This window comes from Zeugodacus cucurbitae, chromosome 6, assembly GCF_028554725.1.
Source record: "Zeugodacus cucurbitae isolate PBARC_wt_2022May chromosome 6, idZeuCucr1.2, whole genome shotgun sequence".
NCBI lineage: Eukaryota > Metazoa > Arthropoda > Insecta > Diptera > Tephritidae > Zeugodacus > Zeugodacus cucurbitae.
In genome coordinates, this window is record NC_071671.1 from 34,839,674 (window position 1) to 34,852,285 (window position 12,612).

The following is a 12,612-nucleotide window of genomic DNA, read 5'->3' on the forward strand; positions in this document are numbered from 1 at the left end:
GAGAAGCCGGAGCTGGCTGCTAGTATTTTATAAATGGCTACATACATATGTATGTATGTACATATGCCCATGTATATACATCTATACATATAATGAAGATGCAAAAACATAAAAATATACAATAAATATTGTCATGTTTTAAATACTTATTCTCCAAAAGCTTTTCACTACTGCGTTTTAATAGATGAATATTTCCTCCCAAAAAGCTTTATATGTTTTTGTATTTACCTATGTACATAAATAGCCAAGAACACCCAGATGCATATGGATGTATGTAAGCAATATACAAATGTATACATACATATTTATAAATATATGAGGACATACAAATGGGTTAAACAATTTCATTAATGTTATTGCTTATGCGTATATACATATAGTACGTTTGTATGTATATATACATATTTATGTACATAAATGTATATGTGGATGGATATGCGGGCATATATACATACATTCAATATATAAATATTTACGAACAATTCGACATATTATACATATGTACATAAATGATATATCTTCAATGCATCTGCATGTATATGTACTTTGAGTATGCGTTCTGCTACAAAACGCTTTGTCATTTTACAAATACAAATGCACATACATACATACAAATACTGATGTAGGAATATTCCACACGGTCGACAGTCTTGTTGTATACAACCTCTTACCTACAAATGCTAAGTATTCGGATTCTTAAGCCCTGCACGAAATATATTGAAACAACATATACATGTGCACATATACAATTTAGATAATATACTTTGTAATTTAAATATTGACGTTATTGTACATTAAACTTCTATACAATTTAGCTTCTATTATGGTATTTCAATCAACCAAATCCTGATCTACATACTTATGTTATAGAATTTCTGTGAATTCTATAAAGTTCAATGAACAGCAGTTCTCAATAAATTTCCTACATGGGCGTTCTGGTTCAATACAATGACACGACAACCGTATGATTAATACTAACCATTTACGACGTTGAACAGCTGATTCAGTGCAAAAGCATCGAATAACAACACAACAACTCTTCATAAAGTCACAAAATTGCAGTAGAAACTGTTGATTATCTTGTGCGTTTATACGACGAATTGCAGTCGCAACTTTTATAAGTTATTTTATTTAAAATAAACGTTTCTTATTCAATTAAAAAGTGGATTTAAATGATACAAAATCGTAAAAAAATTGTAAAACTTTGGTATTAGTTTTATGAAATTGTAATTAAAATCAACGGTTCTAAAAATATTACGAAGTTCGTTTTGCTTATAGATATGAGTATACTATTTGCTTACTTAAATACGAAAGTACGCATACATATGTACATAATTGTTGTATGTACATACATACATACATATGTATTTCGGAGTGAATTGTTGAGTTTTTATACAAAGATTTGTTTGTAGTGTTTATCTTGATTATTTTATATAAACTAAATAATATGTGTTCCCATACATACGAAGAGATTTATGAGAATTCAACTGAATATATATTTTGAAGATAAAAACTGGTTTTTTCCATACATGTGTACATATGTGAAAATATGTACTATTAGTGAATGTGTACATGCACTTTTAATAACATATATAATACATTAGATTTATTTTTTATCTATCTGTGGAACTTAATTGTAAATTCCCTTTTATTCGGCCTGTGAGATCAATAATCCTTCATAACTACTGTATACAAGTGTACGTATTTTATTATACTGTTTGTCGAAGAAGAAATGCGAGCAAATTCATATGACGAAACGAGTATGTACGTACTGGTGTATCTATACATATTTTATATTTATATACACATTTATGAATACATATACATACATATGTTTGCACACATAAGCAGCTGGTATGTAAGTAGTGCATACATGCATTCTATAACACAGGTACCATGTGTTCAACAGCGTACTAACAGATAATTTCGCACACTACTTTAATGAGTATTAACCCAGTAGGAAAGGAATGAAAACGAGCACTTTTAAATGCTCAATCGGAAGAGTATGAGTTTTGTTCCCACAATGTCATTATCATTACCTCTTTAACATGGCATGTCCTAGGACACTCAACATGACGAAATAAAAACAGTTCAAAAACGGTCTCAACATAAGGGAAAAACTGAATAAGAGCGCTCGTCAGATAATAATAAAACGAAATCAGAGCATTTCCCCATTCAAATACACAAAATGAGAGCAATTTCAATATATGTACATATGTACATATTTAGTCTTCAACAAAAATATAGAGCTCTACATATTATAAAATATCTTGGGCTTATCCCTTATTTGTATATATACTTCAATTTATAATTTTGACGATTGAGTTGATTATGTTAAGCTTTTCTAAAGTAAATTTTTATTTTCGAAGTCCATGTAATCCCCTCACACATACATGAATGTTATGTGAAGTGAATACAAATACTCATTTTACCTTGACTTATTATGACGTTGTTTATCAGTTCAACTGCAAACATGCAATATTCATTATAAGCAAAGTATTATGGCTATACACATACAACGTATCACGATAGTAAATACGAATACATATATATATATATATGTATATATAAATACATACTATGTATTTGTATATAGACATACATATGTTCATATACAAATACATATAGATAGATATTTGTTTTTACTGAATATGAACAGTTGATGTACATTTAGGTTAATACCTAAACAGACTTAGATATTTATGTACATATATCCTATATCAATATTTACAGTGAGTGAAATTTAAAAATATAATATGAAATCTAGAAATTAAACCTACTTACATTTGCATACAAATTTAAAAATATGTATGCACGCCATGAATCAACACTGCCAATCATAAGCGTGCATTTAACAATTTGAAATTCAGAAAACTACGATTGAACGCGTATTAAACATTTGATTTTAAAATATTATAAAAACCTATGGTTATTCACTGAGAATGTGATGTTGAAGACTTAAGTTTTGACAAAATGGATGATTTTAACTTTCAATCTTTTATGAAATCAGACATGATCTCTCCTTGTACGTCTGATGACGTCGAGTATAATAACGGTCAATTCAAATCTGATGAATTGATTTTTGGTTCGCAGCGTGTTAATTTGAATTCCAGCACACCCTATTCAGATGCGACCCAGGTGAGTGTGTCTATGTGCAAGCGTTATACGCATATCTTATAAAAATATAAAGTATAAAAAATGAAACAAATTTAAAATATTAAAGACCTCTAAATTCATCAACTTTTTAAAGTGGTTATTATCGATTAGTTTGATTTAAAATAGTATAATTAAAAATATTTTCCGTTATTATTGTTCAAAGGAATTTTTAATAAATAATTGTAAGCTAAATATCAATATCATTACACATGTATGTACGAGTAAATAGACATAAATGTGTTTAAGGGTTTATTAATAAAAAAATATATAATATATGAACAAAATCTTCGTTTTGTTGCGAACTAATTGAAAACTCAGGAACCGTATTATTACTGACTAGATATCATCACACTAAACAATATTTTACTGTATATCATTTATGAGTGACTGAGCAACGCAGTAAGAAATAATATCCAGATAAAAAACGAAAGCTTCTTTAAATTTGCGAAGATTTAATCCAATATCTAAGTTATTAATTCGGAAACAATTCGAAATTACTATCTAATACCTCTGACAGACGGCGGCGTTAATTCGGATTAACTGCTTTAATCGGGGTTAATTCGAGAGTTATCTCCGTTTGCTAACTCCCATTTAATCCTCAAAATTTTAGAGAGTTAGTGGGAGTTCGTGTCATTTTCGTTGGCAACATTGTTAAACATGGCCGCTTTTAACCTATTGTGAATGAAAATATGCAATACTGAGAGCTGTTTTTCAATGAAATGTAAACAAAAACATATGCAAAAATTCTAATAATAACGTATTTATCTATATTTTTTAGTAATATGGTGTTTTTGTACTAATTGTGTGGCTAACAACCGCAATATTTGCTTTCTATCCAATTTTATTTTACCAAAATGAAAATATTATTGCCAATCAGCTGTTAATGGGAGTTTATAACTCGCTTTGCTGCCGTCTGTCACCTACAAATTTGGAAATGATTAAAAGCGCAGTTAATCGGGGTTAACTCTGCCGTCTGTCTAGCCTATAACACTACTAGGTGAATAGACAAACATAAATAAAGTAGCATGAGAAGCTTTGTTTACTACAATATTATGTAAGTACATATTTACATACTGATATCTAGAGATTTTACGAGCTTTCTAATGCGGCCACTGAACTTACAAAAAGCACGGCATATGTATGTATGTATGCAGACGTGCGGATGTTGAAGCTTTGGACATTTTTTAAAGTTCACTATATACAGTAGCGGATAAAAACACGGGACACTTACTTTTTGAGACTTTACTTTACATAGATGTAGCATTAACAAATCAATCACTCTATTATACAAGTGGATACTAATTATATTAAGTACATTATTCAGCTATAATAAAACGTTTTTATTTTAGGTCTTTATTGTAAACTTAGTAGTTTTAGAGTGTCCTCTTTTTTTGTCCGCCACTGTATGTGCATATACATCTGTACATCATGAGGACCAATGAACTGAATAATTAATTCGAAGGAGGATGGTGTTTTCATTAGAAATATTAAAGAAAGGTACATTAAACTCAATATTTCATTTATGGACCTAGCTTTGCATTTTACTTTCAACATTCTTTACGCCCCAGCGTAACATGTTGCTGAAGGTTATTCTAACTACAATGGTATGTAATGAAAAAGTAAATTTTTTATAGAATTAACTCGACTCGAGAATTAACATATTTTGTATTAACAATTATGGAATGCTAAGTTTGTGTGTAACCAAACATATTATACTCTCGCAATTTATTTATTTAATTTTATAAAAATAACACACAATTTGAACATGTACTCGGCATAATGTCCACAAGAATAATGAAAGTTCTTAGATGTGGTATAGTTTATTAGAGGTAGAATGAGGGATCCAGATCCAGAGTTCATGTTTCGTCTCCAAGCTAAGATTATGCGCTCACTTTTTTTGTTTGCTAAGATATCTCACATATTAACCGATATTTATGGTATAAAGCTGTTTGCAAAACCTAACCGATTATACTTTTTTAACATTAAAAGAAAAAGGGTTCTTCTGAATTTATTCTTTTTTAAAATATATGAGAGATGTACCGGGTTTCGCTAACAAATTATCCATAGGCACTGAGGGGTTCATGCTCGATATTTGGGGCCTTGTAAAGATATAGTCCGTAAATTCAAAATTGCCTTATATGGGAAGTACAATCCGTAACATCAGGGTGTCATGAAAATATTATGTACAAAATTTGGTTGAAGATGGTCGAGTAGTTCCTGAGATATTGTTTCTGACCCAAAAGTGGGCGAGTGGTAGGTGTCGTTATTATCCGAAAATGAGTGAATTTCATAGTGCGTGTTGAAATACTAAACAGTGTGTGTAAGTTATATATGTAGCTATATAAATATATTAAGTTTAGGAAAATATATACAACAACCTGTTAGGGGGCGGGACCATGCCCACTTTTCCTAACAAATTCCATATTGTGAGTCATAAATGAGCCAAGACTTAGATTAATAGTAAACGTTATGAGCTTGGCAACGGTTTGCGTATCAACCATCCCATGGTGCCATGTAGTACGTGTACAAATTTTCATCAATATATCTTAAATTTTACTCTAGTTATAAGGGACGGGTGCACAAAAGATATTAAGGTTCAACTCGTCACCCTGATCACTTTGATATACATAACTCCATATCTAAATCTTTAGTTTTAGGTGTTGCAAACAACCGTTAAGTAAACAACACTATTATACTCTGTTCAACCGCCGCTTGCGTTAGTGCTACCAAATTTGGTTTTACATATCTAGACCATTCACACTGGTAAATACGACTCCAAGAACTAATTATTGTAAAAAAAAAAAAAACGTAAGATATGGGGACAGCTTGAACGTGAGGGTAAACAAATTTTAATGAGCCGATTTAAGTAGTATTACGTTATGTATTTCTAGTTACATAATATGTTACTATAAATAATTATATTAAAACAATAATTTAATAAGAGACATTTTTTGAAATTTAATAAAATAATCCAGGTTGGTCAAAAAGTCGTAAGTCATAAGACATTTGAATATATAATACTTCATAATTTCATTGATTAATTATACTTTTATTAATATAATATATTTATAGCCTATGCATTCCTTATAAATTAAAATTCATATTACCGCCGCCATCGTGTTAGAATTACTAATTAAATGATTAGTATTACTGCTGATTTTAATTTTGGACTTAATTGTTAAGTCAATATTTTCCTCCTCTACAAAAGTAACTTTTCATAAATGCTATTCATGTACATATGGTATAATATTATATGTAGTTATAAAAAAATATTTTATATATTGTATGCTTAATATGTGTTTCTCTTTCAGACGAAGAAACATTATCCTGGTCATATAAAGAGACCAATGAATGCATTTATGGTATGGAGCCAAATGGAAAGAAGAAAAATATGTGAAAAGACACCTGATCTACACAATGCCGAAATATCAAAAGAACTTGGTAGACGTTGGCAACTATTGGGCAAAGAAGAAAAACAGCCTTATATAATTGAAGCGGAAAATTTACGTAAACTACATATGATAGAATATCCTGATTATAAATATAGACCACAGAAAAAACAGTCACGGTTTTTTACTTCAAGACATAGTAATGAAAAACCGTATCGCGGAGCGAAGTGTCAAGATAATATAAAGAAGACAACAATGTCTCATTCATCTTTTCCTGAGCAAAAAAGTAAACAAAGAATAGTTAACGGCTCTACAGATGGAATCCTACGACGTAAGCGAGGCTCGAAAATAAATATTAGCAAGATCCCCTCAGCTTATTCCAAAAAAGTAATTAAAACGAAAGAAACGTCTACTATATTTGACACTACAGATATATGTCCAGAAGAAGATCCCATAAATTGTTTGCCACGTAATTCAAATGATAGTAACTTTTACAGTGATACAAATATCTGTGATATTAACTCAGGGATTGTCGATAATCTACGTAGCTTAGATCCTATTGAGCCGTCCGACTTTAATCACTTAAAAACTGGACCAGAATATCCACTTGAAGATGTTTTAAAAATAATAAACCCTGAGAACTTTTTGGAACAGCAATTTGAATTTCATAATCCCAGAACCGAGTTTTCTCATGACAACACACTTAATCATGAACAAATTAATGTAAATGACGTTTCTACGATCTCATGTTTCGAAAGCACTAAAGTAGAAAAAGAGGATAACATAGTAAATGATGCTAATTTACATCTTGCCAGTCATCACTCTCACCAAATGCAATATACCTATGAGGCAATGAATCTTCCCGTTTTTAATTCCTTGCTATCTTCGCGAGATGAAAATAATCATTTAAATATTATAAACTCTTCAACTGACGATTCAAACTGTGACATTATAAATCAATCTTTATATTGTGCAGATGAATGCGGATCTGATAATCATGACACTTCCATGCAACAGCAAACCGTAACAATGAATATTGAAATACATAACAGTAATCGTATATATGGAAAAGTTGGAAATAGTGGGTTTATGGTTGGGGAAAGCGCAATAGGGGATACAAATTTTGCAAATATGTCTCCACTTTCTATTAATAACTCTAATCATCATATTCATTCGGGAAGTTTTAATTCAACGAACTATACATTTTATGATACTAATGGAGCTCTTCTTGCGTTTACCTATGACGACTTACCACCGGAATCTTCAGGCAGCCATTTGGAGTTTAGCAATAGATATGAGTTTTCTAGTCTTTAAAATAGGACGAATTCATAATAATATAGTGTCTTTAAAAAGTACATATGTATATACTACGTACATTAATAAAATGCAAACATTATAAACTGACCTTTAAATTCATAAAAAAGTAGATATGTCAAACTCTTTATAAAAATTTAGAGTAAATTTCTTTTTTTAATATTTCAAACTGGTTTTATTTTTTATAACCATGGGTTTACACATGTCACATGAAATTATATACATTTTGTTATTATATTTCTTTAATATTGAAATTGATTTACTGTAATGTTGCTTCAATACACACAATTTTGTATATGTCTAAGTTCAGAAACCTCAAATAATCCCTTTAAATATTATTATAAGTAACATTGTAAAATAATTATATACATACATACATACATAAAAATGTTTGCACATATATGTATTAAAAATTGCGATATATATTAATATTTTATTATACTACAATACTACATAATTATTGGAATTTGTGAGATGAAACTATTTCAGGGGCATATGTGCTTTTCAAGCATTTTAAGATTGAATTACATTACTTTAGTGGTTTGTAAAAGTAAAAAAAATACTATTATCTAGAATACAAAAGAAAAATATTTTTTTAATATAAATATATACAAAAATAGAAATTGCATTTTCGATATTAAATTATCAAAATTTATTTCTTAGGTCTTTTCGATATACTAAATCTATCAGGCATGTTCTACAAATCGTTTTCGGGCAATATTTTCGCATTTTCCGTTTTCAAATCGTTTGAAATATTCTGTAAATCGTTCTGTATTTGTTTTTTTCGAACATCATCAAATCGTTTTGTCGCCCTATTCTGCAGATCGGAATCGTTACAATTTTCCGATTTCATATTCGGCAAGAGAGACGATAGCGTTTTTGAATCCAACATAATTTTTGTTTAAGAAACATTTATTTAATTTAAAAACTAAAAATAATGTCATTATATAAAACTAAGCATATATTAATAAATAGTTAAACATGTGTTGTCAAGATTTGTGAGAATTTCCGCTGTATTTTAGGATATTTAAGATTCTATAAGTTTCGCGATAGAAAGTTAATGAATCGGAAGAAGAACGTCCCCAGATAGGCAGCGAAGCTGTGGTTACCCCAAGAGCAGCAAACCCACTACATAATATACAAAATAAGAAATCACTCATAACATCGGCGCATTTATGCTGAACAAACCTTTTCTGTTAAAAAAAGATGTTTGTTTACTTCGGACACAAAATATTTTCTTAAATATTAATAACTTCGTATAAAATTTTGGTTATTGGGCTTCTACACATAGCAATATCGGTATACTTTCTAATTGAACGTTGATATGAACCTTCAGCGAAAAACCTGAGATTTGCCGCAAATTTCTTTAAATGTAGGTAAGGAGATTTCTATTCATATATATATATATATTTGGCGAAGAAACCGCTTAAGCGATTATAGCCGAATCCACCAGAGCGCGCCATTCGTTCCTCCTTTTTTCTTTTTGGCGCCAACTGGAAACACCAAGTGAAGCCTGGTCACTTTGCACTGACATGAGTGACCATAAATCTTACGCAAAACCTTTCTCTCGAAAACCCCAAGAGTCGTCTCATCGGATGTTGTCATCGTCCACGCTTCGGCGTCATACATCAGGACGGGAATAATGACCGACTTGTAGAGTTTGATTTTTGTTCGTCGAGAGAGGACTTTACTGTTCAATTGCTTACTCAGTCCAAAGTAACACCTGTTGGCAAGAGTGATTCTGCGTTGGATTTCAATGCTGACATTGTTGGTGTTGTTAACGCTGGGTCCCAAGTAGACGAAACTATCTACTACTTCAAAGGTATGACTGTTAACAGTGACGTGGGAGCCAAGACGCGAGTGCGCTGACTGTTTGTTTGATGACAGGAGATATTTCGTCTTGTCCTCATTCACCACAAGCCCCATACGCTTCGCTTTCTTATCTAGTTTGGAAAAAGCAGAACAAACGGCGCGGTTGTTGCTTCCGATGATATCAATATCATCGGCATACGCCAGAAGCTGTACACTCTTGTAGAAGATTGTATCTTCTCTATTTAGCTCTGCAGCTCGTATTATTTTATTTTTAGATTGAAGAAGTCGCACGATAGTGAGTCACCCTGCCTGAAGCCTCGTTTGGTATCGAACGGCTCGGAGAGGTCCTTCCCTTTCCTTCCTTCTCGGGTCTTTTCCAAGATTTGGCGCATGGTGAATATCTTGTCCATTGTCGATTTTCCAGATCTAAAGCCACACTGATAAGGTCCAATCAGTTCGTTGACGGTGGGCTTTAGTCTTTCACACAATACGCTCGACAAGACCTTATATGCGATATTGAGGAGATTGTGGGGTCTCCCGTTTTATGGATTGGGCAGAGCACACTGAGATTCCAATCGTCGGGCTTTCTTCCGACCATATTCTACAAAGAAGCTGATGCATGCACCTTATCAGTTCTTCGCCGCCGTATTTGAATAGCTCGGCCGGTAGTCCACCGGCCCCCGCCGCTTTGTTGTTCTTCAAGCGGGTAATTGCTATTCAAATTTCTTCATGGTCGGGTAATGGAATATCTATTCCATCGTCATCGATTGGGGAATTGGGTTCGCCATCTCCTGGTGTTGTACTTTCACTGCCATTCAGCAGGTCGGAGACGTGTTCCCTCCATAATCCCAGTATGCTCTGGACATCCGTTACCAGATTACCTCCTTGGTCCCTACATGATACCTTGAAACCTTCTGTAAATCGCTTGATCTTTTCATTCAAAATTTTCGAGCATTACCCCTGTCGGCCAGCTTTTCAACCTTTTCATACTCACGCATTTCGGCCTCTTTCTTTTTACGTCTGCAAATGCGTCTCGCTTCCCTCTTCAGTTCTCGATATCTATCCCACCCCGAACATGTTGTGGTCTTTCGCAACGTTGCAGTCTGTTTTCTCTCCACTGCGGAACGACAACTCTCATCGTACTAACTGGTTTTTTGGCGTTGCCGGAGACCAATTGTTTCGGCTGCAGCGGTATGCAATGAGTTTGAGATGCCGTTCCACAGCTCCCTTATATCGAGATGCTGATGAGTGCTCTCAGAGAACAGGAGTACAAGTAGAGTAGAAAATCGCTCGATTGTGATTGCAGCTTTTCGACGTCGAACCTTCCTTGTGTTTGTAGACGGGCGTTCTTTGCTGCACAGAGGCGAGTGCGTATCTTTGCTGCTACTAGATAATGGTCCGAGTCAATATTAGGTCCTCGGAGTTACGCACGTCTAAACACTAAAGACATGTCTTCCGTCTATCACAACGTGATCGATTTTATTGCGCGTGTTTCGATCAGGGGACATGTTGCTTGATGAATTTTCTTGTGCTGGAATCTGGTACTACGGACAACCATATTTTGGGCCCCAGCGAAGTCGATCAACCTCAGGCCGTTTGGCGATGTTTCGTCATGGAGGCTGAATTTTCCGACTGTTGTGCCAAAGACACCTTCTTTACCCACCCTGGCGTTAAAATCGCCAAGCACGATTTTGACATCGTGGCGGGGGCAGCGCTCATAGGTGCGTTCTAGGCGCTCATAGAAAGCATCTTTGGTCACATCGTCCTTCTCTTCCGTTGGGGCGTGGGCGCAAATCAGCGATATGTTGAAGAACCTCGCTTTGATGCGAATTGTGGCAAGACGTCCATCCACCGGAGTGAATGCCAGGACTCGGCGACGGAGTCTCTCTCCCACCTCAAATCCAACACCAAATTTGCGCTCCTGTCACAAGGACCCACCTTCGTCCGTCCTTGTCCCGTCCATCGCACTTCTTGGATGGCGGTGATTTCAGCCTTTAGTTGTATGAGGACATCTACCAGCTGGGCAGAGGCACCTTCCCAATTAAGGGTCCGGACATTCCAGGTGCATGCCCTCAAATCATGATCCTTAGTACGTTTGCAGGCCGAGGCTGTTTTGTTCTTTTCATTGGGGGGGTGTTTTTATGTGGTGGGTCCCAAACCCTACACACAACCGCGAAGCTCACTTTAGCTCGCCTTCAAACGGATGTCTGTTCGCTACCCAGGGGTAGGGATGCAAACGATGTATCGATGTTTCTGAAACATCTATGTTTTCCTCAAAAAGCATCGATGTTAGCCATCGATGTTGTGATTCTAAAAATATCGATACATCGATGTCACTTTCAACGATGTTTTATGTCGATGTTTTTTTCAAATTTTACTCCACATCTTTGCAGCACTTTTTCTCGGTATTAATGCGAAAACATCTGCTACGGAGAATTCGTTCGTTGAATGTGCACTTGAATAATACTGAGAATTCGCTTATGAATTAATGCGAAATAAGTTTTACAAAAAATCGAAAATACATTTTGTGTGACAGTCTTTTTCGTGCTATGTGTGTTAGAAGTTGTTTTTGAGCGTTTAATATAGGTGTTGTTTCGAATTCATCTGTTATCAATCACAATTTTATTACAGATGTAGTGAATATAAAATATATGTAAATAATTGCATTAGACGATTAAATATGTACACAATATTTCAGATTTTCAAAATGCTGCCTTCAAAATTAAAAAGCAGGGTCTGGAGCTTCTTTATAAGTAATTCAGATGCTTCCGCCACATGCAAAATCTGCAGCAAGAAATTAAAATCAGGTAACACGTCGAATCTTCGCTGTCACGTTGAGAATGTACATAAAAAGGTATTACTCGATCAAGTTGATGATGCAGAATGCTCCTCCAAAACTACGCCGCACTCGGAACCAAAACAGCGAAAAAATTCTGATATA

The 12,612-nt window shown here is 33.8% G+C and overlaps 1 protein-coding gene across 12 annotated transcripts; it reads left to right on the forward strand.

Annotated features, from left to right (window-relative positions):
• The first annotated feature begins 980 nt into the window (after positions 1 to 980).
• On the forward strand, positions 981 to 8,854 carry Sox14_1 (putative transcription factor SOX-14). Of its 12 annotated transcripts, none has more exons than XM_011196366.3 (3): positions 981 to 1,082; positions 2,734 to 3,138; positions 6,468 to 8,854. In XM_011196366.3, the coding sequence occupies exons 2-3, from the start codon at positions 2,974 to 2,976 to the stop codon at positions 7,857 to 7,859; spliced, it is 1,557 nt and encodes a 518-aa protein (XP_011194668.1). In that variant the 5' UTR covers positions 981 to 1,082; positions 2,734 to 2,973; the 3' UTR covers positions 7,860 to 8,854. The 12 variants fall into 12 exon arrangements, with proteins under 12 accessions (XP_011194668.1, XP_028901344.1, XP_054088881.1 ...); XM_029045511.2 differs by having other exon boundaries at positions 1,028 to 1,185; XM_054232906.1 differs by having other exon boundaries at positions 1,029 to 1,196; positions 2,768 to 3,138.
• Positions 8,855 to 12,612: the final 3,758 nt, after the last annotated feature.

Coding starts and splice junctions, on each gene's coding strand:
- Sox14_1 (XM_011196366.3), top strand. CDS start 2,974: ATGGATGATTTTAACTTTCAATCTTTTATGAAATCAGACATGATCTCT. Junction 3,139..6,467: donor CCTATTCAGATGCGACCCAG/GTGAGTGTGTCT, acceptor TTTCTCTTTCAG/ACGAAGAAACATTATCCTGG.